We start from the raw sequence: 27,296 nt of genomic DNA on the forward strand, positions 1-27,296 counted from the left end.
TTTCACCCACATATTCTTTCCATTGAACATGTAGAACTTTTATAAAAATAAGCTATATTAATTTAAATACTAAGTATTAAAGAAAAATTTAAGCTATATTACATATGATATCAATAGTTTCTACTAATAGTTTAAATATAATATTTTCAGAGCAAAGTAGCATGCACTCTTTTTTGACAACTTTTACTATTTAGCATCAAATAACTGTGTAGAAAAATATGCATCATTATAACAGAATCAAATTAATAAATTATGTTTCAAAGGTGTTACCTTTTCAGTAGCAGTAATATGTGTATTCCTTTTCTAACTGAATCTCAGAGGAAGTAAGATTGCCAAAGGAAACAAGTAAAACCTTTGGTTTTATTTTATTCGATCTGTGTTCGTGTGTGTATTAATTTTGATCTCTTAGCTCAGTCTAAACATTGGAATGAAAAATATTATTTTTTAACAGGCACTACAGGAACTGTACTTGTGTGCAAAATGCTAGAAATATTTAGTCTTCTAGTCAGCTATATGTGCTGATCATTTTAAAATGTGAGAAAGCAAGAAAATATTGTTTTCATCCATTTCTTCCAAACACGAGGTTAATAAGACTTCCAGCAAAAGCCGTCTCCTGGGTTGTATTTGTAGTCAGCCCGGGAAGGAAAGGTCGCCAGAATGAACAGTAGGTGAGAACGGCGAAAACTAACCAACCTTAATGAGGTGTGCTAACTGTTGGCAGTATTACCAAAGCCTAAGAACACTTTTATTTTTTTCCCTAAAAAGCTTAGCATGCCTTCCCTAGTGGTAGCAATTGTATAATTCTGCCGACGTGATTGAACTAAGGAATGATATGACATATGTATTTAGCTCCCAATTAATAACATTTTTAAGATGAAAAATGTCACATTGTGAAGGTGCTAATCAGTGCCATGAAACAAATGGTCTATAAATTGTGGAATGGAAAACTGATTTGCTGTGAAACCTCATCCAATTCACAATAAAAAAGCAAACAAAGACAACAGTTAACATCCTTGGTTCACAGTGGGTGCTGTCGCTATGAGGTGGCATCAAGTGATTCTGGCTCATAGTGACCCAAAGTGCAAGAGGACACCCACTGCCAAGGCTTCACAATAGTTGGGCAAGAAAGAAATATTAACAATTATTACTTGTGATTTTTACACATCAGGTCTCTCTCCTGATGCACAACCTGTCCACACCACCCTAGCAGCAGCCATAATGACACTGTCGCACAGACTGGACAACGGGGGGAATCCTCTCATCACTTATTAATGGCAATATGTTAGCAGTGGCTTCAACGCGCCGTCTTTGGCCATCTCATTTCACACATCAAATGTGAGCTGAAAGGGAGACAGGGTGCTTTTGCTCTAGATCTTTAAGCAGCATGCCCCCTCCTTATGCATTATAGCTAGTGCTGGCTAATCAAATGGGGAATAAAACATAATTAATATAAAATATAAATATAAAACTAAGTTACATGGTTTAAAAGAAATACCATTAAATGTTGAAAGCAAAGAGAGACAAAGATATGGAAGGGGAAAATTGCTGAAACTACACTAATAAAAAACAGTGAATTTTCATAAATGTACATGGTTGATACAAACTAAAATGACATTTTCTATTGAATATACAAATAAGGTGGTTATAAATTGAGATACAAAACAATAAATCTTCAATCAAATAAAACAATAATTTGTGTAGTCTACTCCATGTGGTTGTTAGACGCCACTGGGTCAGTCCGTGCCCATAGTGGTCCTATGTACAACAGAATGGAAGTGTTCCTGTGTGCATCATTCTCATACTTCTTATATTTGAGCTCACTGAGTTTACTGAAGAGCTAGTTCCATGCATAAATCATTAAGTAATGTCTACAAATATTATAATGAATCAAAATATAATTAGGCTTACTGGTCAGATAGAGACTGGTAAGACCACCAAGACTATATAGCCTTTAGTTACTCTTTCGGTCTGGACCAGAACTCATTTTACTATGTTAGAATAATTAATCTTTTCATATCAAAAGGGTGGCATTTACCACGGGCACCATTGAGAGGGTTAGACAATGGGGAGAATCAGAAACAGAAAATGCAGGGCAGACGGAGGGTGAGTGGTGATGGTTCACTGAGACAACTGCCAAGCATGAGTGGAAACAAATGCGTGTAAATGATTGAAGGGCCAACCCTGATCTGCTCCGTCACCCTTCACCAAATTCACAAAAACTTTATCTAAGAAAGACTTGATCCTATTTCTCTTCACAACAATTTAGTTTGTCACTAGACTTCTCAAACAGTGGGTAGAAATTTTAACTAATTTCTCAGGTTCATATCATCAGATTGGAGACTTCTAATAAGAAAAAAATACCGTACATACTCATGTATAAGCCGAGTTTTTCAGCACATTTTTAATGCCGTTTCTGTGGTAAAATTAGGTGCCTCGGCTGATATTAGGGTCAGCTTATACTAGAGTATATATGGTAATGTTTGCTACAGCTAAATTTTCTTAACTCAAAAAAAATGACAATATGTTACTTGAAAAATGACCATTTTTTATCTTCAAAACTCATATTTATAAAAGTTAAATGAAACCAGTAATAATTGCTAAAAAATGAATAATACCGTTTCAATTGGTTGATATAGTAACTACTTAACCAATTTAAATAACTATTAAGAATTGTTCTTGTTTAAGCGCTATTTAAAGGACACTGACTCTTCTAATCACTGACAAGGCAAAATTGTTCCTCAATGTCTTCCACTAAACACCGTTTGGATTTGAGTATGTGTCGGTGATAACGCAATTATTTTTTCTCATCCCTATTATCTTTATAAACATTAATGAAACCAACTCATCTCTGATTAATACTGAAGAAATTAACATCAAGTATGTTCACGCTTGCTGGTTCAAACTCCAATTATTCCTTTACTCCCCACCTCCTATTTTCACGAATATTACTAAATAAATAAATGAGAACAACCAGTTCTTTAAAATGAAATGTGTGAATACATTTTCTCCTCTCTGATAAAGAGAGTCAAACATAATAGAATTATTTTCTGTTTGAGCTGAAAAGAAAACTGAAGAAAATGAATTAGTATTTAGTATATAAGTCACATACCAGGGCAACTAATACTCAAACATTTACATATTACAATGTCAAAATCATAAAAGGGGCATCAATATAACCGAGGGACCCATTAGGCAGTCACTGGTTTCTGTATTTAAGGTTAGTTACTCTCCAACTTCTAAACATTTGCTACATCCTATGATTCTGCAGTTACATCGGCTACTAAAAATAAGTACCTAAACTTCTTTTGGAGCTCACGGCTTCTGAAAATGTGCACACCCTTTTATTTTTTAAAAAATTGCCATTAAATGGAAATGTGGCAAATTACTATTGTCATACAAACAAAACACAAATGTGCACTGGCAGCCCCCTCTTTAATGGACGCCTACTATGTGGCAGTCAAACCCTGGCAGATCACAGGGATAATTCCCTTGTGCGTTCACCACTGAGAGGAAAAGTATGGCCTGCCTTGACAGGAACTGCTTTTAAGTCTTTAAACTGTCCTCCTTCCAGTATTTATTCGTGCGCATCCTATGCAGCTGAGAAATGTTGTTTCAAACCAGGGAGCATGTCTGAAGTACTTCGGGGAGACAGCTGAGGGTCTTTGCAGTAACTGAAACCTAGTAGCTTTTCCTCAGAGCCCGCGTTAGGTGCTGCTTTAGCTTCCAACAGCGACGACGGGGCAACTGGTGTGAGATGTCAGCTAAAGACAAGAGAGGACCACTAGTGAAGAGAAACTGGGTCATGGAAGGGCAGCAACATGACACAGCTGGTTTTTCTGGCTAGATTAGTGGCAGACAGTGGCTTCCTGAAATGAAAGAAAAAACAATCCTCCAAATTCCCGAAAGAGAACTTCATTTTCAAATTTATAAAGCTCCAGGAAACAACTATCTTGGGCAAAGGGATGACCCTGAATACAGAGAACATCCGTAAACTTTAGGACTAATGAAAATTGGGAGAGTTTTGAAAACTGTTCATGCTCTGCTGGATAAACTCACCTGAGTCCCAGAGTTTACCAAGACCACTCCCACGAGGCCTCCTTTTCCACTGATGGAGAAAGAGGTCGTGTATTTCAACTGCTTACTTGCCCACCATTTGTCATTATTTATAATAATAAGATGGTTAATTTAAGTGGAGTTTAGGCTTATGAATGAAAAACATCAAGTTAGCTCTATGTATTTACTACAATCAATGCATATGAATGAGTAGTATTCACTTCTCAATAAGAGATTATTTAAGAGACATCATAATAAGAGATATTGCTTGGTATCAAAGTTGAAGTTTAGTGATAAGGACATTCTAAATTAATCCTCGTTGCTTATACCATGACAGTGTTATTTTGTAATATCTAGACCATGGTTTCCCTAATACATTTACTTCTGGGCACAAAAGCTCTAATGTGTGTGGCTTTTTGATATGTGATCGCTAAGGGTTTTTATATATAAATTCAAAAAATTACATTGAACTTAATAAAAACTTTTGGTTTTATGACCTCTGTCTCCTTCAGCACACTAAACTATCATACGCTTTTTAATATAAAATTTACTGTATTACCAGTAGGGCTAGTGAATAGTAAAGCTGGAGTGCCTTATTCTATTTCCTTTTTTCCTCCTTTTTATCATCCAAATCTTTTATCCTTTGCACACATCACAATTAAAAATATAATAAACAGCCCTCATCACTCCTTCTTTTGTACACCATATCATACATATCAAACAAAATGCATGAGCTTTGAAAAGAGACAAACCGTTCTGATCCTCCATTTCTTCATTCTATTATCTAATAAACAAAATTAAAAGATGACGAGGGTGAGAAGTAAGAACTTGAGGAGACAGGTGGCTGAAAGGATTACATAGAATAATCCATGGAAGTGTTCCACATAGTGCCTGGCATATAATAAGTGCAGGCAGAGTGACAGCAAATGTATTATCAAATGTAGGCGCTGAGAGCAGCTGGTCTTGGTTCCCAGGTACCACCTGGTTCTTTTGGTCTTAGGTTTGTGGACACTGATGTTTGTGTGGTCCATCGGACCATTGGACTAATTGTTCTCAAGTACCATTGTATCGTCATTGTTCTTCTTTTCTCTGTACATGGAAAGGCCTATAATTGCACTTTAGTTGGTGACACTAGTATCTTTTTTATTGTAAAACCTTATCAAGATATTTGATAGTTTAAAAATATTTTAATATTTAAACTAAAACCTCATACTAAGAAATTTCAGTGATCAATTTAATTGCAAAGGACTTAAGTAGTGAGCCAAAATATAGTTACTAATGAAATTATGAATCCCCAAATCATGCATTGTATTGACTTTGATCTCTTAATTTTAAAACTGCTTATTTGCGGGGGAAGGTCAGGTGTGTAAAGTCAACTACTGAAAATGAACATTTCTGCAAGAATCTAACGTCATTATGAGCGATGAGCAAAAATGGCTACTGATCATCCCGATGTTAGAGAAATGTCCTCAGCCCATAAACACTGTGGAGGATGAGTTATTAGAGGCTTTTCCTATTTAAGGGCCATATTGTGTTGTTCTGCTAGGGGGGAAATAGCTTAGGCAGTAATATATTGGGCAATATATTCTCTCTAAGCCCCCTTGCAGAAAACACGTCATTATTACTTACTACTGGGCATTTACACTGGCAAATCTAGAATGTCTGAGAAAAGACCATAATAACCCTCAGAGGTGATCAGTTCAACAGGCAATAAAAGAATCAACATTTATAGAATAGCTGTAATCAGGGAGTAATGAGTCCTGGGACTAAATGAATAAATTAACCAGAGAGGAGCAGACAGCGTTTTGTGACTAATGACTCTGCTGTCAAGACATAAGTTGGTTTCTGTCTTCTCTTTACTGGGTCTTGACGGTGTCAAATGCCCTAGACGATCAGGTCAGCAGACAGCAGGATCACTTGGCTGCAGGGCAGCCAGTCAGCAGGCTGCCCAAGGGACACTGCACGCAAGACAGAGCTTATGAGCTGATATCTATGATAAGGAGCTCCACCTCTTCAGCTGATTTTTCAAAAATAAATCTGTAAGGCAGATGTTTGCCCCAAGCCAGCCAGTTAATTTTGAACCGATTAGGTTGACAACAAAGGCACTATTCTGTGTAGAACAGCATGGGTTTTTGACATTATTATAATAATTAAAAACATATCTATCATTTAAAATGAAATTCTACTTATAGAACCGTAATTAACTTATTACACGGAACAAAATGTAACCTCGTTAGCCCTACTAGCAGAAACCCTGATATTCAAAAATCAATAAAAGGAGAGAAGGAATCAGTGGGCACATGCTTTTTGCCTTAACTATTATACTTCATGATTAATCTGTAATAATCAAATGTATAGTCTTACATGTATGCAAAGATGTGTTATAAAAAATATTAGCATTGCCTATGATATCAGAATTATAGAAACACACTAAATTCATTTCTGTAGGAAACTGGCTAAATAAACAATGTCTACATACATGGAAAACTACAAAGCTATTAAAGAGGATAAAATAGATTAATGTCCAATTACAAATCTCTAATTTGTAATTTATGAGATATTCATAAATTTTTCCCACACAATGGCCCTAAACTATGTTCACAAGCTTTTTAAAAACATCATCTTCTCTGAACAGGGGAATTTTAGAGAATTTTAATTTGATGGCTCTACTTTCAAATTGTTTACATTCTTTAAAGTAATTCCATTTTCTATGAACCTTTGAAGCCCCCTCATATCACACCAAGAATTTAAAAAAATTTACTCACAGGTTATAGAAATTGTGCTGGTTGGATTGTATGCCAACCTGATGGTACCTGTGTGGAGATAGGGGTGGAATCCAACACATCAATCAAATGGTAGCCAGTGATGCCTCCTAGGGGTGTGGCCTTTTTCTAAGAGAGAGGATGAGAAATTCTCTCTTTCTTGCACTTCCCCTTCCTCCTTGCTTGGATTCAATATCTATCTCTAGGGAGACACGGAGCTGTCAACAGTCGGCCAACCTCCCACGAACCTTGGGTTCATGTAACTCTGCACCCATTGGCCTGTGATCTCCCTGTTTCCTGCTTCACCTTTCTGTGTAATTGGCCTGCAGCTTCGAGAATCTGGAGGGGGTTCAAGCTAACATCAGACACAGAGAGAAGTTTGATGGAGCTGAGATGGCTTCATGGTATGAAATTATTTCTTGATATAAAGTTCTTATACATATATGAATGTCACTGGTCTTGTTTCTTAGACAACCCAGAAACATTATAAGGTTAGAGCTCAAAGGTCTACCTCTCTGCAAATCCACAATCTAGCTGTGTGACCATGGGAAATTAATCTACGCCTATAAACACTTCTTTAAAACAAGAATATCTTTAGTCCGTTTCAAACAGAAGTATAAAATGTATGTGAATAATCACAGAAAACAAATGATTTCTGGTACTAACTGGATGGTATATAAATAAAATATCACTGATTTGTTATATTAGGTCTTAATGGAATATTAATATCTTCCATTTTTGCCTCTATTTCTTAGTAGAATTGGAAGATATATGTTATTTCCAGAAAAGAAATACATAAATTTGAAGATATGTTTAGAGAGAGAGTAAAATAAATAAAATAAAATAGATTTCTTTTATAATGCTATCAAGATCTGTCCAGAAGCAGAGGTTCTAAGAGGCAGCATTGTCTCAGTGGACAACCTTTTCTGTCAAGAGAGGAGCCCTGGTGCCAAAGTGGTTAAGCACTCACTTGCCAACCAAAACTGCAGTGGTGAGAGCCATTAGATGCTCTGTGGGAGTATCTTCCTGGAAGACTTACAGCCTTGGACATCCCGTGGAACACTTTCACACGGTACAGTGTGGTCTCTAAGCTCTGGAAGCCCTGGCTATGAATTGGGATGCTAACTACAAGGTCAAAAGTTCGATTCCACCAGGGTTTCCTTGGGGGAAAGAGGAGGCGATTTACTCATTCTAAGAGCTCAAACTCAAAAACAAAAAGAGGCTGTTCTACTTTGTCCTGTAGGGTTGCTAAGAGGTGGAGTTGTTTTGTGTTGGTTTAATACAGTTGCCCTGAGTCAGGTTCAACTCAACTGCAGTGGGTTTTGTTTTGTTTGTTTGTTTGTTTGTTTGAGAATTTTCTTTGTTTCATCTTTGCCTGACACTTATGACACTTGACTGCCGTTGGGCTCAATATGTAAAATCTTCAGACACAATAACACCCACACTCGATAATGTTTTTTCTCTCAAGGTCAAATGATAATATAGAAAGAATTTAACACAATGATTTGTAATAATGAATGTGCAGAAGCTGATATGCAACAGTACTTGCCAAGAATGAGATGATGATGGTTCTTATGAAACCCCAACATCCACTCCTACCGAGCCCCTTACCCAGACACACCCACCTAAGAAGAATGCCAATCCCATTTCAATGTATATAGGAAATTAAAATGAAAGGTTTAAATTAGATTAGGACATGGATTTTAGAAATAATTTTATAAAGGTCAACTAAGCAACAATAAACAGGTGATTCAAGTTGTAACACCTAAACCATAATATATTTCAGGAATGAACTGCCTATTTCCTAACGAATACCTGAGACATCCACCTGGCTAGCACAAGAAGGCCAGAAAGATGCGGTTTTTAAATGTCGATGATAAGTTAAACTAAAAGAGCCTTCTTTAATTCTGGTAGTAAGCTGTGTTGATGGGATTTTAAAGAAAATACAAACAGTTTATATTCACAACTAGGTTGCTCAATTTTATAAGATAAAAGAAAATCACAAAAATACGTTCAAAAGAACGTTAAAGAGAGTGAGAGAAATGTATTGGCCATCTCACAAAGGACATCTGCCTACATAATAGAGTAAGAGTCAGAGAGATGCTCACAAATGGAGGTTTAGAGTTTACAAAATTCTGTGGAGGGTAGTGAAGGGTTAATGAGGAAAGGGAAAAAACACACCAAAAGAGAAAATAAAAAGTATGAACATTTAGGGCAAACAGGACACCAAATGGAGTGCAACTCTAGAAATGGGCAAGTGGTGTTTGCCATTAGCCACCTGTTAATGCCAGTTGACACTGAGTGGTAGCTCCATGCCTGCGGAGATGTAGGAATACCGCAAGACCCAACTATGTATCATTCAGAACTGACCAGACACCACCTAACAGCGATAACAACAACAAAAGGTTTTGGACGCAGATGGTTTCAAACAGCCAGTCTTTCATGTAGTGAGTGGTCCAGTGCAGAAGCGCAGAGGCCTGTGTACCACCTAGTCAGTCTGCTACTGCTTGGATAAATTGCCTCTAAATTTAGGGTATGAAGCTGACTGGAAAAGACGCATATATAAATCGCAGGGTGGTCTCAGATTAGCACTGCGTGATTATATTTCTTTTTACACAAAATGGTATTTACTAATATATTCATACAGTGGCATTTATTTTGAGCCATGGTTGTCTTACAGGAGTGAAATGTCATGGATTTGTTGTTTTCTGTCTCACTTTGGGATTACCTTTTAATAACTATCCTAGGCTTCATAAATCTTCAAATTCCAGGTAAGATCGGATGACTATCAACCAGACAAAAACGCAGGAACAGCACTGTAGAGCATTTAAGATGTCCACGTCCCAGTATCGGGTCTGCTGCTCCTCGGGGCTGGCTGCAGAGCAGTGTCACCAGAGTCACCTGCAGGTGCCCGTGCTCATGCGGCTCCATGTTTCCTTCAAGGCTCTGCCGATGACAGCCTGCGACTCTGAGCCTTTCCATCCTCGGTCTTCATTGTGCACCGACCACACGGATTATTCCTGGCTGCGGGTTTGGCCAGTCTCTTAGCCATTTAATTCTCCTTTTCCTAAATGATGTAACAAAGGCCACAATCCTTTATCCCTGAAGGTTTAAATGCTATGTTGTCCTAGCACAGAGCATCTGTCTCCGGCTGACAAGTTCCTGTTGACACTCTAGATGTTACTTTCTAAAAGTTCAAGGTAAGTTCATGCACGTCTATTAAAATCACATTTCAAAAAGAGATTTGTCTTGGAACCAGTGTGGTTATTCCACTTTCTTGTCTGAACCTTCCATTAGCGAATTAGGTACACTAGACCATTAATTGTTCTATCTAAGAGGTTTCATTGGACAGAGTAGAACTGACCTTGTGCACTTTGAAGGCTGTAAAATTTTTCCGAAGGAGCCAGCCTCCTAATTCTCTAGACGAGCAGTTGGTAGGCTCAAACTGCTGACCTTTATTAGCAGCCCAATGCATAACCAATTCCATGGCAAGGAGTTTGATTTTAAAAGTTTAATCTAAATTTCACAGCAATCTTTTTAAAAAGTACCTTGTTTTCAATTGCCACTTGGAACATCTACAGCATGGGGTTGAGAGGGAGAAAGTACTTTCTGGTGGTTTTACAACACAAAGTGTTTAAGAACTCTTCACTACAACCTTTAAGCAATATATTAATCAGAATCAAATGTTAGAAAAGTTAAAATGCTGGTTGTAGTAGATATTAGTAACACAATTACCAGTATATTGATCTGCTTCCACTTAGTACCCTTTAAATGCCCTGAACGCAGCACTTAGTGTTTCATCTTCCCTTCTGTTTGGCCTCATTATAATTACCCTGGATCTACAACCATCATGTTAATTACCTTAGATCATTATAATTACCTTAGTTCTAAAAGTGCATAAATACACTCCTACATACAGTGTGTGATGTCAGGAAAGAAATGCGGTGATGTTTCAGGAGCACACTAACAACGATATCAAGAAATACAGGCCTCTCCCACTGAAGTCTGTAATCTGCTTCAGAAAACCAGATGTTCCGAGTGAACATTCCAAGAGTCCACTTTTTATTCTTTCAGATGGCAAAGAAAAAGCATTTGCATCAATCCAAATTGATACCACCTTTTTAAAACCTATATAAAAGTGAGATATATGTGCTTCTGCATCAATATTAACAATACATTTTTAAAATCTCATTGCCATCGAATCGATGCCAACTCATCAGGACCTCGCTGTTGGTTTTTAAGACTGTCCCTGTCTCTCCCTATGAGTGGCTGGTGGCTTTGAACTGCCAACCATGTGGATCGCATGCCAAAGCATAACCAGTACGTCACCATGGCTCTTGTGTAGTAAACTCTTATTAGTGTAAAATTCTACACATATCACTTACCTGTCGAGCAAAGGATAGATCACAAACAGCTGTTTGGAGGCGAAGTGTCCTGATTTTCTATGGCCACGCTCTGTGCTCCTCCTCCCCTCCCCTTTCACTCCCCTAACTAGCATGTGTGTGGTGATGTCAGCAATGGAGATGGGGAAACGCTGGCAGAGGAAAGACCTTCCTAGGCTCTGCTTGGTTGGCGGTAGTCTCTCTAATATGTTCTGATATGTTCTCAGCATAGTATCTCATATCTCTTATATGTTCTCAGCATAGACTAATTCCCTTAGAGCCCTAGTTTTCAACCTTCCTCATGCCGCGACCCTTTTTCATACAGTTCCTCATGTTGCAGTGAGGCCCTAACCATAAAATTATTTTTGTTGCTACTTCCTAACTATACTTTTGCTAGTTATGAATCAGGTGACCCCTGTGAAAGGGTCATTTGACCCCCAAAGGGGGCGCAACCCACAGGTGGAGAACCGCTGCCTTGGAGTAAAGTGACCAGACGTCTCGCTTTTGGTGGGAATGTCCCAATTTTTGGCATTTTAAAAAAGTCCTGATTTATGGAAAGAATGCACAACAAGCTAGGGAACAGTCTATTTGGTTCCATCTAGACCAAATTTTTAATCAAGAGCCCCACCCACCCACCGCCGGTCAATAGTGTCCCGCTTTAAATCTGGTCTCCTTACCTTAGAGGTACTGTCCCAATTTTGTGCAGATACTCAGGACATCCAACTATCCTTCAACATTTTTAAATGCCATCTTTAGCACTGTCAATTCGTTCCTGTTTTCCAGTTTATTTCCACTCTCTTTCTTATCACTGGCTTTGCCCTGGGCAGGAAGTCTTGCAGGGTGGAGTTTGAGACACCTCCTTACAAGCCCACCTCTGCCCTGACACAGTACTACTCCAGACTTACACCACGCAGCAGCGCGGCGGCAGAAAGACCAGTGAGAAGTTCCTATAATGTTTGGAGCCAAGAAAAAAATACATTGGGCAGTTTTATTCTTCTTGATAGGCACTGATCACCACATCATTTTCTATGGCCAATGAGTGGGTTCAAATCTCTGACACTCCGGGTAGAAGCTCAGAACTCAAGAACAGCACAGTAAGAGGACAAAAAAATGGTTTCGAGTCATTTCCAACAGAGAAGAAAAAGTCCAGAAAGCTTCCAAAGCTATAATCACTTAAGAATGATTCCAGCAACAGATCCACAGGGAACTGCCAGAAATTAAAGCCAAATTCAGAAGAAGATATGAACTGAGGATTATCATTGTGAATATCAGATAGATCTTGGCTGGGAAAGATGTCTACCTGTGTTTACAGTCAACTAGTAAGTATTCAACTATGTGGATCATTTAAAAGTATTTTTTAAAATTAAAAGTAAATTACAGGTAGCATTATGAAGCATGGGAAGTCTAAAACACTTATTTGTGCTCACTTATTTGAATGTATACATTGAACAGGAGGTTCAAACTGACTAAGGGGATACTGCATGGTTTAGGTCAGAAAATGTCTATGTCAGCTTGTATCCTTTCACCATATTTATTCAATCTGTATTCTGAGCTAATGTTCTAAGAAACTGGATGATAACAATTAATGAGTGACATTAGGAAAGGAAGAAGGCTCATTAAGTGTATCTCTAAGACCCACAGATGACACAGCATCACTTGCTGAAATGGAAGAATAAGCACTTATTAATAAAGATAAAGGACTAGAGGCATCAGTATGGATTACACCTCAAAGTAAGAAAATTAAATTCCTGGGTCAATAAGCAACATCATGCTAAAGGCAGGAAGTATTAAAATTGCCAAGGCTGTCATTTACTTGGTTCTACAATCAATGTCCACAGAAACAGCAGTCAAAGAATCAAAGGATGCATTACATTAGACAAATTTGGTGTATGATATCTCTTTAAAGTATTAAAAGGCAAAAATTACACTTCGAGGTTAAAGTCCACCTGACCCAAGCCATGATGCTTTTAATGGCCTAACATGCATGTGAAAGCTGAACCACAAGACACCTGAAGAGACCAAGGACGCCAGGCAGTGAGCAAACCTGTCTGGAAGAAGTGCAACTGCCGAATTCCTCAGGAGCTAGGAAGGCAAGATGCCTGGAATCATTCTTCAACATTTTGTCCTTCCTTCCTTATTACTTTCAAATGTCTCAGATTCTTTCTCTTCTGTCTAAAGCAGCTTTATATGCCATTCATTATCAAAAACAAACAAAACGAAGTCTTTAATAGTGCCATGGGCTAAGTGTTGGCCTGCTACCCGAAAGGGGGGGTGAAATCCACCAGCCACACAGTGGAAGATGACGCCGTCTCTTTTCAAAACAATAGGCACAGCCTCAGAAACAGTAGGCAGCAGTGCTGCTCTGTTCTGTAGGACCAGAGTCAGTCAGAATCAACTAGAAGGCAGAAGCTGGGGTCGACAAAACTTCATAAAAATATGGAGAACCTCATGTCTTGCTAGCTAATCATGTGCTACCACTGCAATTTTCATTCTGCTTCAATTTCAAAGACACTCCACAAAAGTAAACCAATGATCTCTAAAAAAGTGTCAGTAAACCGAATTTAAATTTTTAATATTTCTTTTTGAATCTGTGAAAAATTCCATTTTTTGGAGACCTCTGTCTCACTTTTTTCTCTATGATTTTTCATGGATTTCTTCCTGTGTATTCCTGAGTAAAAATCTCTACCAGTCGGGCACCTTTCGTAAATTCTGTAGATATCACTATTTACTTGAAAGATTAAAAGAAACAGCTGAAGAAATAGCATAAGAAAATTATTCAGCTAAAGAATGATCTAGTTCATCCATAGAATGCTACTTTAATGTTCATATTTTAAAATAGGAATTTTAAACTTAAAATCATTTATAGTTTTGGCTTTCTTTTCATTTTTAACAGTTTTATGGCACATTAATTCACATAGCAAGCATTTCAATAGTTCATATTAAAAAGTTTTCATTATATAATCACAAGTTAAATATTATAAATGAATGAAGAGTTGGGCCATATTATACTATTTAAAGTTTCACAATCGTTTGGAACGTTCTAAATCACCAGTAGAAACAGGGGGACACAGAAAACTGTCAAGAGAAAAATGTGTGATTCACTGGCCTGACCCTACTGTCTTTGAACAAACTGCCCGGAGCCCTTCATTGACTCCGCAGATCCCTTCGCTGGCCAGCATCACTGGAGGGATTACTGCAGGCTGGAATGTCTAATTGACAAGTTTCCCCCCATATGTTCATTAACACTTTTAAATATTTCAGTCTACCTCAGGCTAAAATGAATGTTAATAGCAATGTTAAATGATTGTTTCGATTTTGCTTTTATGAATCTATAAAATCAAGAATTTTAGCAGAATGATGGTCATGCTGAGTTAAGTTTTCAAAGAGATAGAGCAAATGGTAAGAGTCACCTGAACAGTATGTTTTGGAAACAAAATTACTGAAGTCATTATCAATATGGGCTTAGAGGAAGATAGCTGGATACGTAGACGGTGCTAAATGGAATGATATTTCTCCTTCATCATCTATGAAGTCTTGGACAAGAGGCTCTCTTGTCTTCTCAATTTATAAAGCCAGAGTGAAGGAAGCTTATTGTTTCTGCTTCACAGGATCACAGAGAATTCATAAGGGTCTAATGCAGATGAACCATCAGAATTATAACATCAATTTTATACAGTCACAAGAAAAAAAATTAAAACAAGTCCAAAGTATTTTTTTGCTACTGAAGGCATGCTTTTAGGGTAAAAGCAACTAAAACAAATGTTACTTTGATTTAGCTTTTAGATCTTTCTAAAGTAGGTTGAGGAGACAATCAAAAGATCAAAACACACAAAGTTAATGTTATTTAAAAGAAAAAATAAATGCAAAAGTCACACAGAGAGAACAGATCAAAGTATAAAGTTAGTGTTTGTAAAAGACAAAATAAATGCAAAAATTACACACACATATATACTGATCAAAATAAATCAGAGCCCAAATTATAAACAAACACAAAAGAAAGCATTAAATTGCAAAATAAATTACATTTGAGTTTTTCTTGAAAAGTCTGTTTTCCATTAAACATCTATAAAGACAATTAAAATTTTTATGTTCAAATACATGAAATTTCAGTGAATACATGCATAATACATTATTTCAGATATGGAAAGCAACCATTCCACTAAAAAGTCTCTACACCTTCCTTTCTTTAAAAAAACAACAGTTATCACACATACTCTGATAAGGAATTTCTTTGGTAGACATATAAGAAGCTAAACAGATGAATTTATTTTGTTTTATACAATTTCCATTAATAAAAAATCCCAATAAACTACATTCCAGTAGATCAACAGTTCTCAACCTGTGGGTCACTACCCCTTTGGGGGTTGAACGATCCTTTCATAGGAGTCGCCCAAGTCATAACAGCAGCGAAATTACAGTGATGAAGTAGCAATGAAAATAATGTTATAGTTGGGGGTCACCACAACACGAGGAACTGTATTCAAGAGTCGCGGCATGAGGAAGGTTGAGAACCACTGCAGTAGATTCTGACACAGAGCAGACCCTGTATAGGGCTCCCAAGACTGCAAATCTATTCTAGAATAGTCCGTCTCATCTTTCTCAATTGGCGAGGATTGTGGGTTTATGAGGGGGTACCCAAAACACCAGAAAAAAACCTTCTCTGAGCTGAGCTTTTCTAGCATGCATTTTTTCCCCTAGGAAAGCTCTAAGCAACTCTCTCTGAGTTAGTGACCCAGGGCATCATCTGAGAAAGTTCTCTCTGGTAACAATGAATTTGGGGGAAAGCAATTTTGCTCGAACCACATATTTTGTGATCACTGATTTAAGAGAACAGCGTATGGCTGTGAAATTTTGTTTCCTGCACGGGAAAAATGCCACAGAAGCTGTTGTGATGTTGAACACAGCTGACAAGGACAGCACTATGGGGAAAACTCAAGTGTATGAGTGGTTTTGCTCATTTCAAAAAAGGTGAAATGTCGAATGATGACAATCATTCTGGATGTCTCTCAGAAGAAAATATCGACTGGTAGTGCATTTGGAGTTTGTTCTATCAGGTCAGACTGTTAATCAAGCTTTAGAGGTTCTGAAAAGATTGCATAACAGTGTGTAACAAAAAAGGCCTAACATGGCAGGCAGGGGACTGGTTTTGCCACAACAAGGCACCTGCTCATGCAACCATCCCAGTGTGCCAGTTTTGGGCAAAAAACAGCATGCCTTTCTTGCCCCTCACACCTGACTCACCTGACCTCATTCTGTGTGACTCTTTGTTTCCAAGAATACAGAGGGACATGAAAGGACAGCGATCTGATGAAGGAGAAGTGAAGAAAAAAACTAGGGAGGTGCTGTCAGCCCTCCAAACATGACCTTGAAAAATGTTTCCAAGAATGGAATCACAGATTTGATACATGAATTAAGTATAACAGAGAGTATTTTGAAGGTGATAAGGTTTGGTTTTGTTTTTTTGTAAAACAGCTAAATACATAGATTTGGGGGGGAAATTCCGATTTTCTGGGGTGGTCCCTTGAATACCATGGACCTTGGATTTAGCATTCTAATGTCCAACCTACAGTGCCACCAGGGATTCTTATAGTGCTAAATATTTTCAAATCTATGTTATGGATAACCTCAATACTGAAGAATAATAAAGGTGTTAAGAATATTCAAAATCAAATAAAACTTCCAATTTCTTCAATATCAGATACTTTATTTTATTTTATTTTTAAATAGTTAATTGATACACAATTCACTGAAAATTTGTAGCCATCCAAAACAGTCAATTAAGTGCAATATCAAATTCTTAACCAAAGAGGTTGAAGAATAGTTAAAACTTACAACCTATTCCATAATGTATTGCTATTATTATAATACATTTCTTGAAGCCAACGGATATCATTGTGCAATGGGAAAGAATAAAGATCTTAAGTCAGGCACAGCTGAGTTTGAATTCTCCACGTCCTTGCCACTCAAACTATAGTGTTCACGCTCCCTCACTGATGGCCATTGAGTGCATCTCGACTCACAGCTTCCCTGTGGGGCAAGTAAACCTGCCCTTTGGGGTTTCCAAGGCTTTCACTCTTTCTAGGAGAAGACAGCCTCAGTGTTCTCCCTCAGAGGAGCCCATGGGTTCAATCTGCTGACTTTTGGGTTACTCAGTGAGTAGTACATAAGACCACCAGGACTCCACACCTCGTCTCTGTACTAAAACATCACCCACCTCAGATTTGCATTCTCTTTTCCCAGTAAATTTACGTATAGATATTCCACCCAGATAAATTCAAGCTTAATTTATGTCACCTTAAATATAAGCCTATAATTAAAATTAATAAGCAATGCCATCTTACTTATAGTACAAGGTAATACCTGCTTTTCAATTAGCCTCAAAATATTTTTCTTCTAAATACCGTTTTCCATCTTTATGAAATCAAAGATGCAAAATAAATAATTTAGTTTGAAAGCAAACATGAATCTCTCTCCTTGACACATTAACGAGTTCTGCCTTTAACTAGTAATTATGTCTTCAGCCATCACACGCTTAAGATAGCAAGTGATCCCCTACCGGAGTCAAATAATGCACCAGGTGTCTTGAGATTCCGTTTAAATAAAAAAGAAAGCTTCAATAAGCTCTTATTTTAATCCAATTCAGGCTGAGACATCCTACCTGATTCTACAACCTCCTCAGGGCTTTTTCCAGTCAGACTGCCGACGTCAGTCCCACAGAACAGACACCAACGACATGGATGCAAACAGCATTATTTTCAACTGTCATCAACATATCCATCACTTAATATACCCAAGGAGAAAATATCCTGTTTTTATTCATAAAATTATTTTTCAAACATATTTTCCATCTTTAAATGATGTTTAGTTGTATGCATATCCCCTGTATTGAAAAAATAATGTTTTGCACTGATAATCATGATAGGTTGCCAATTAATACATGTCATATGCAATATGCATACTGTATATGTGTATTTTAACTTCCAGTGAGATGGTATTCTAAATATTCCTGCTATACTACAACAAGACTCTGGATACTGAAAACAATATAATCTATCAAAATGTATAGGTCTCAGTCTCACAAAAAAGGAAACATTCGAAGAATCAAGATATACATAGAAGGCTTAAGCTATGCAACTAGTTAACACACTCACTTGCTAGTTGACACACTCACTCGCTAGAAGCTTGCGTTCACTCACAGGCAGCGCATGAGAAATGCCTGACCATCTACCTCCAAGAAACGCAACAAGCAAAGACTGAAAACTCCAGAAAGCACCATATTCGACTCCAACACAGATGAGGGCACTAAGAACTGAAGTCCACTCCAGGAAATGGCTTATGATGGACATCAACTATACTACGCTGAAATGGTCAACCATGCTTGTGAAGTAAACAATAAGATTTTCCCTGATGGCAAATGTCCACCATAGTACTGAGATATGTGGAAAAGATGTACTTAAACTTGCGCCCCAGAATTTTATCCAAGAAGATAGTTGTATGACTAATTCTATGAATAATTCTTTTAATTGCTTGAATGGCATGGGCATTTGCTAAGTGGACAGGTCTTATGCAGAAACAGACTAAAATACCACAAGCATAGCACTTCTTCCACACAAACTTGGAATCAATCCCATGCTGTGTGGTAAAGTGAAATTGCTTAAATGTGGCCTCTCAGTGCACGTCTCAGGACCTTCCACCAAAGGTTCGGGCAAAACTGTAAAAACTGGGTGTGCAACACACTCACTTACTCACGGCCCTCACGTCAATTCCGAATCACATTGACCGTACAAGAACAGGACAGAACTGCCCCTGTAGGTTTCCAAGACTGTAACTCTTTCAAGATCCTTTTGAAAAAGAATAATATTGTGGAAAATATCTAGCTTGGATTTTATTGGGAGTAGGTGAACTATTTAATAAAACTTTCCAAAATTGGTTAGAAAAGAGTTAATTTATATCACAATTGCTTTAATGATATAGTGATATTAGTTACATGTGGATTAAATATTTAAAGTGAAAAACAAAACCTTTCTGAATTAAAAAAAAAACCGCCTAGTGATGTCGAGGTTCATTCTGATTCACAGTGATCCTATAGAACAGAGGAAAACTGACCCATAAGATTTCCAAAACTGTAAATCTTTATCAAAGCAAACTGCCTCATCCTTCTCCCACTGACGGGCTGGTGTGTTTAAGATGCCAACGCTTCAGTTAGCAGCCAAACACGTTTACCACTGCACAACCAGGGCTACTTCTCCCAAAACCAAACCCACCACCAGCAAACAGATTCTCACTCACAGTTACTTACCTTTTACAGGAGTTCTGAAGCTGGATTTATTCACATGCGCAGAAAGCCTCAGGTTTTGGAATACAGTATGTAAAACTGTGCTTATAACCTCTCGGTAGGTAATGGTTTCTTAAACAAAGCACACTCCCCAATACTAATCATTAACAAGAGGACCTTATTTAATCAATATATATCATAAAGACTGGAAAAGATATGTCACAAACTAGAAAGAGCTGTCTGTATCACTAGTGCAGTATGTCAGCCATATGAAACACCCTGGTGGTATAGTGGGTTACGCACTAAGCTGCTAACCACAGGTCACCAGTTTGAAACCACTAGGTGCTCCATAGGAGAAAGGTGAGGTTTTCTACTCCTGTAAAAACTGAACAGTCTCTGAAACCCACATGGGTGGTTTTACTCGCCCTTTAGGGTCTCTATGAGTTGGAATCAGCTCAGTGGCAGAGAGTTGGGATTGAGATCAGTTAACATAAGAAGCCCTGGAGGTGTAGCGAGTAAGCATTTACAGCCTCAGAAACCCCAGAGAAGGTTCCCAAAACTCACTGTGAGCTGGAATCAACTAGATGACAGTAGATTTGAGTTTGTTTGTTTGTTTGTGGATTGTTTTTAGAATCAGTAATATGTAATCTATAAATCTACTTTAAAATTAAAATGAGCAAATGATATAAACATATTTCACTGAAATCAAGTATAATGGCATGTCTTCTTCATTACTAATAAGGAAAAGTATCCATTTCAAAGTAATTGATTGCCTATAATTAAGAAATCTGACATTGCCACATATTGGTAGGAATATATAAAACAGGCACTCATACATTACTATTAGAAGACTATGTTGGTAGTGATTTTTTTTAATTGCCCAAAATTTACAATGAGGTTTTGTTTAACAATGTTACTACCAAATATTGCATCCTATATAAATGTATATACATGTGTACCAAGAGACTTATTCAAAACAATTCAGAGGCACTATTTATATAGCATCCCTCTAGAAAAAAAATAGAAATGTTCACCTACAGTATTTTGAAATGAATAAATAAACAAGAGATATATTCTCATAAATATATATTTAATCCTATGATTAAAAGGTAACTTCAAATGAAGCACAACCATGTGGTAAATCACAGAAATATAATATTGATTTAAAATAAAATTTGCTGAAGACTACATATGGTATGATATAATTTTTTAGAGCTGGAACACAAACTATAATGACAAAATAAACATTTGAAGTATAATTGTTTTTACAGGCAAAGGGTATATTAATCAAATTTAAACTATGCTAGGCATCTCTGACTTAGAGGTAAGGTGATGAGATAGGCAAATAGTTATTATACAAGCAGCTTTAAATGTACTGATGATATTCTGGATTTTACGTCGAGTGGCAGATTTAAACATGTTCATTTTGTTATGCAATAAAACTTCCAAATGTCTAAATACACAAATTTATCACTTACATAATTTTACTATTTATCAAATTGCCCAATGAAAAAACTAAACAATGGTATAGGAATTGGTTATTTTTGGTTCACAAGGAAACCATATCTCTTCTTTTATGAACATATTAAGTGAAAACAGTTATCAAGCTACAGAAAGCATATCCAAGAAGACCTCCAAATCAAGAATGAAAACTAACAGATCAGTAATAGAAATAACAGAGTGGATGTATCCAAGGAAAACTCACCACCAGGGCTTTCGATCTGTTGCTTAGCAGCTTTTCAATATCCCTTGCTGCAATTTCCACCAGCTGGCGTGCATTATTTGGCTCCACAGTATACAAATCTTGGTATTTCTCATAAATCTGTATGATGGATTAAAAAAAAAGCTATTAAGAACAACAATTGCTTATTTGGCTCACAAGTTCCCAAAAGAATGTTTTTTTTAAAAAAAAAGAGAAAGACCCACCCTCTCTTCATCTTGATCTTTTTGGAGCTTAGGGGGGCACCAGGAAAATATAGATATTAATAAAAATTCATTCTAAGAACACCAGTTCTGAAAACAGTATGTCAGATTATCAGGTTGCAAAACATCTTGTATCACTGGTTGGTGTGTGCACGTTTGTGCGTTGAAGTTATAGTCACAATCTCAAAATTTGGTATTAATTGCCATGAGAGTTTTAAATAAAAGGAAGACAATTCTACATCAAGTATAAGCTGACCTGAATATCAGCCGAGTCACCCAATTTTACCACAAAAACTGCATTACAATTTGCTGAAACAGAGTGGACCATATGGCTGATTCCACTAAAAGACACGATGTCCCTCCCTGACCCATGGCCCTACAGGGAACAACACTGGAGACTCAGTATGCGGATTGGCCCAGCCTGACCACACCTCACCCAGGGAAAACACTAAAGGCTTGCAGCAGAGCAACAGGGGCAACAGAGTAGGGAGCTGGCGAGGGAGTGCAAAGGACAGACTTTGGGGCCAGAGCATGGCACCGCATCAGCCTTGACTGGAGGACATGCCTAGAGGTCAAAAATCAGACCTTGATCTATTTACAGGTTTTTCTTTCTTTTCGTTTTTCTTTTTCTTTTTTGTTAATTTATTCTTTTATGGGTCATTGGTTTTCTTTTTTGTTGTCATCGTTGTGTTCTCTTTTGTTGCTTTGTCTTGCTATGCCTTGGTTTTTCTGTTTGTTTTTTTAATTATTTTATTGAGGGCTCCTACATTTCTTATCACAGTCCATACATACATCCATTGAGTCAAGCACATATGTACTCCTGTTGCCCTCATCAATCTCAAAACATTTGCCCTCTATTTTAGCCCTCAATATCGTTTGCTTGTTTTCCCCCTCCCTCCCCCCCTCCCTCCTGAACCCTTCATAAGTCATAAATTATTATAGACTTATCATAAGTTACCCTGTCCGACGTCTCCCTCCACCCTCTTCTCTGCTGTCCATCCCCCAGGTTGGAGGCTATACTTAGATTCTTGTAATTGGTTCCCCCCTTCCACCCCACATTCCCTTCACCCTCCAGGCCTCGCCCCTCTCATCACTGGTCCTGAAGGAGTCATCTATCCTGGATTCCCTGTGTTTCAAGTTGCTATCTGTACCAACGTACATCCTCTGGTCTAGCCAGATTTGCAAGGCAGAATTGGGATCATGATATTGGTGGGGAGGAAGCATTAAAGAACTAGAGGAAAGTTATATGTTTCATCGTTTCTACCCTGCACCCTGATTAGCTCGTCTCCTCCCCAAAACCCCTCAGCAGGGCGGTGTTCTGTTGTCAACTGATGGACTCTGAGTCTCCACTCTGCACTCACCCACCTTTACAATGACATGATTTCTTGTTCCTTGATGCCTGACACCGGATCCCTTCGACAGCTCCTGGTCACACATACTGGTGCGCTTCTTCCATGTGGCCTTTGTTGCTTCTGAGCTAGATAGCCGCTTGTTTATCTTCCAGCCTTTAACACCCCAAATGCTATATCTTTTGATACCCAGGCACCATCAGCTTTCTTCACCACCTTTGCTTATGTACATCTTTGTTTTCAGTGATCATATCAGGAAGCACACCAGCCTGTCTGACCACGAGGTGCAGAAGGGATAGGGTGTCAGGCATCAAAGAAGTAAAAATCAGATCAGTGGGTGCCCACCTTCCTGATATGCCTTGTTTTTTGATGGATATTATTATCTCTGCAGATCTATCTAGATAAGATAGGCTGGATGAACAGTCTGGAGGAGAAAACAAGGGGCTGATAGTTCTGGGGGGACATGGGAGAGGGAGAGGCAGGGGAAAGGAGGTGGTATTGACCAACCCAGGGACAAAAGAGCAGCAAGTGATCCAAAATTAGTGGCAAGGAGGGTGTGAGAGGCCTGGTAGGGATACAACAAGTGCAATGTAACCGAAAGAAATTACTGAAACCCAAATGAAGGCTGAGCATGATAGTGGGACAAGAGGAAAGTAAAAGGAAATACAGGAAAGAACTAGGTGACAAAGGGCATTTATACAGGTCTAAATAGAGGCATGTACATATGTAAATATATTTATATAGGATGTTGGGAAAATAGATCTACATGCATATATTTATAGGTTTAATATTAAGGCAGCAGATGGACATTGGGCGTTGAGTCAAGTACTTACTCAATGCAAGAATACTTTGTTCTATTAAATTGGCATTTCATGATGTACACCTTCCCAACACAATCGCTAAAGACAAATATGTGCATAAGCAAATGTAATTAAGAAAGCTGATGGTGCCTGGCTATCAAAAGATATAGCGTCTGGGGTCTTAAATGCATGCAGGTAAACAAGCAGCCATCTAGCTCAGAGGCAACAAAGGCCACATGGAAGAAGCACACCAGCCTGTGTGGCCATGAGGTGTCGAAGGGATCAGGTATCAGGCATCAAAGAACAAAAAATCATATTAGTGTGTGCCCACCTTCCCGATATGAATGTGTGCATAAGAAAATGTGGCGAAGAGAGCTGATGGTGCCCAGCTATCAAAAGATAGAGCACCTGGGGTCTTAAAGGCTTGAAGATAAACAAGCGGCCATCTAGCTCAGAAGCAACAAAGCCCACATGGAAGAAGCACACCAGCCTGTGTGAGCACGAGGTGTCGAAGGGATCAGGGATCAGGCATTAAAAAACAAAAAATCATATCACTGTAAATGATGGTGAGTACAAAGTGGAGATACAAAGCCCATCTGTAGGCAACTGGACACCCACTTACAGAAAGGTAACGGGGAGGAGACGAGCCAGTCAGGGTAGCAACAATGAAACGTACAACTTTCCTCTAGTTCTTAAATGCTTCCTCCCCCCAACTATCATGATCCCAATTCTACCTTACAAATCTAGATAGACCAGAGGATGTACACTGGTACAGATAGGAACTGGAAACACAGGGAATCCAGGACAGATGATTCCTGCAGGACCAGTGGTGGGGGTGGGGATACCAGGAGGGTGGAGGGAAGGTGTTGTAGAAAGGGGGAACCGATTACAAGGATCTACATACATATAACCTCCTCCCTGGGGGACAGACAACAGAAAAATGGGTGAAGGTAGACATCAGACAGTGTAAGATATGACAAAATAATAATAATTTATAAATTATCAAGGGTTCATGAGGGAGGGGGAGCGGGAAGGTAGGAGGAAAATGAGGAGCTGATATCAAGGGCTCAAGTAGAAAGCAAATGGTTTGAGAATAATGATGGCAACAAATGTACAAATGTGCTTGACATAATAGGGATGGATGGATGGATTGTAATCAGAGTTGTACGAGCCCCCAATAAAATGATTTTTAAAAATGTGCCGAAAAGCACGGCTTATACTCAAGTATATAAGGTAATCAGAGAAAAGCAGAAAGAAAATGCAACAGAGTATGTATTCCAGGAGGCTCCCACTGTGTTTCTTCTCTCCAACCACTAAGGTTACTGAAGCTTATAAACCAGGAGTGTGTGTGTGTGTGTGTGTGTGTGTGTGTGTGTGTGTGTGTGTGTGTGTCTATATGTGACATAGAAAGAACGATGGTGCTGCTAAGATTCATATGGGTAATATATAGGTCTTCAAAGACAGATGACAGACACGGGAGTGGAATGTCACGAAAGTCTTCTTTAAAAAATTCATTAAAATGGTAAGAGTGTATTTATTTTCTCTAATTACTAAGTAAAGTCATATTGACAATAAGTTAAGTAGCTCATGAAAACCTCAACTGAAGTCGTGGCTCATCTCCTGTCTCCTCCGGTAGGAGTATTTGCCCTAGAGTAGCGTAACCGTCAGCATTACAGAGCCGGCGAAGGCCCAGCAGAAGAGGAAGAAATTAAAAGGAGGAGGAGGAGACGGGCATAGGAGAGGCGTTAAAAAAGGTACTGCTGTGCTTGTGGCTGAACAGGTGGGATGCACATGCATGACCAAACCATCTTTGAGAGCCAGGGCCTAGCAGGGTTTTACTGTCCTGTGAGAAGTGAATCCAGGCACCTACAGAAACCAGTTCAGTCCAGCTGTTCTTCTGTCTCAACTCCAGATTCCGCGTTCTCTACCAACAGGTGCTGCTGCCTGAGTTCATTTGAGCGTGGATGCTAACGGCAAAAAATGGCTTCTGATGGACACACATACATTTGCTAATATTTGCCTATAGCAAAGTGTGCTCATTTTAAATGACATTCTTGGGTCATTTATTCAATTAATGAGAAATTTTTCATTTTAGAGGATTTAAATCAAATAGTTACTCCTGCAACTGGTTAATACATTTAAATTTTCAGCTCTGTCCATACTTATTTAAATGATCAAGTTCTGCCCATACTGACTTGAACTTTGACTTTGTGGGATGTCAGTCCAACTATTTGATTCAAAATACATTAATTTTGTTACATATTACTATGGTTGCTTGACATAGCGAAGTCAGTTCAGCTCATGGCAGCCATATGTACATCACCAGAACAGGAACCTGGAAGGCCCTGCAGCATCCTCACAATTGTTATGTGTGCGCCGCTCTTTCAGTCTGTCTTGCCGAGGAACTTTCACTTTTACAATGGTACACATGTCCAAAATACAGGAGATGATGTCTCCTCATCTTCAGTTCTAAGGAGCATTCTGGCTGTACTGCTTCCAATAAAGGTTGATTCTTCTGGCCGTCACTCGACATAAAAACTCACTGCCATCACATCCATTCTGACTCAAAATGGCCCTACTGAACAGGCTAGAACTGTCCTTGTGGATTTTTTGAGACTAATTCTTTATGGGAGTAGAAATCTTCGTTTTTCTCCCAAGAATCAACTAGTGGTTTTGAACTGCTAACCATGCAGTTAGAAGCCCAACTATGTAACCTAACATTCCACCAGGGCTCATCTTCTGGCAGTACATGCTATATTGCACTGAGTAAATCTCCTGCAAAAAGACTTCTTTAAAATGTTATAAAGCAAAGACTTCACTTTGAGGACTACGGCATGCCCAAACCAAGCCATAGTATTTTCATTCAACTCATATGATCCAGTATATTTAGTTATTTGCAGAAAAACTAACTGGTGTAAAATATGGCTATGCTTTGTAAAATTTAATATTTTGTTTATGTCTTTATGTCCCTAACCTTCCTGTATATAAGGACTACAATGTACTTTGTAACTGGTTGAGATTAAGTTAGAATATTCATCCATGGAATTATTATTACAGTTAGCATCATGTGTCATGTGTCACGTGTCAGGCAAATAAGGAGGCTTGGTAGCATAGTGGTTATAAGTTGGGTAGCTAGCCACAAGGTCAGCAGTTCGAAACCACCAGTTGTTACATGGGAGAAAGATGAGGCTTTCTACTCCTGTAAAGAGTTCCATCCTCAGAAACCCACAGGGTCAGGTCTATTCTGACATATCGGGTCACTATGAATCAGTATTGACTCAATGGTAGTGAGTTTTGAGTTTTAAAAAAAAATGAAAGAATAATAGATCATAAAATAGTTTTTTAGAGGTTATTCAAAAATAAATTTAATAAAGAATATTCCCTCAAATTGTTTCTAAAATAATTTTTAAGTGCATAGTTAAAAATTGGAAAGAAAAAAATGATTAAACTCACAAACTAAAGAAATTATGTTCAGCAAATTTAAATCTAGAGTCACGATTCAAACACTGTTACATATACACACACACATAATCACATCAGAAGTTATTTTTGGTTAAATAAAAATAAATTAAGATTACATAACTGTCCCAGTGAAAGAAATATATCTTACCTCTAGTTTTAAAGAATATAGTATTCTTTCTGGATTATAAATCATATAACCCGAAGTCAAAGGAGGGATTAGTATCAGAGCCTAAATGATGAGAATCCGGTTTGTAGAAGGCTATGAATGACAGTGGGAGCCCAATATTCAT

General features: G+C 38.1%; 1 protein-coding gene across 1 annotated transcript in view; it reads right to left on the reverse strand.

Moving 5' to 3' along the window:
- Positions 1–27,296, reverse strand: part of CACNA2D1 (calcium voltage-gated channel auxiliary subunit alpha2delta 1) — a 408,675-nt gene that overhangs the window by 363,849 nt on the left and 17,530 nt on the right. Inside the window, exon 3 of the mRNA XM_045288646.1 lies at positions 21,178–21,294. Within this exon, the coding sequence (XP_045144581.1) occupies positions 21,178–21,294 (117 nt within the window). The remainder of the gene's footprint in view (positions 1–21,177; positions 21,295–27,296) is intronic.

The sequence above is a fragment of the Echinops telfairi genome, unplaced genomic scaffold (assembly GCF_000313985.2).
Source record: "Echinops telfairi isolate 266 unplaced genomic scaffold, ASM31398v2 ScPeMD7_23;HRSCAF=83, whole genome shotgun sequence".
In the NCBI taxonomy this organism is placed as follows: Eukaryota; Metazoa; Chordata; class Mammalia; order Afrosoricida; family Tenrecidae; genus Echinops; species Echinops telfairi.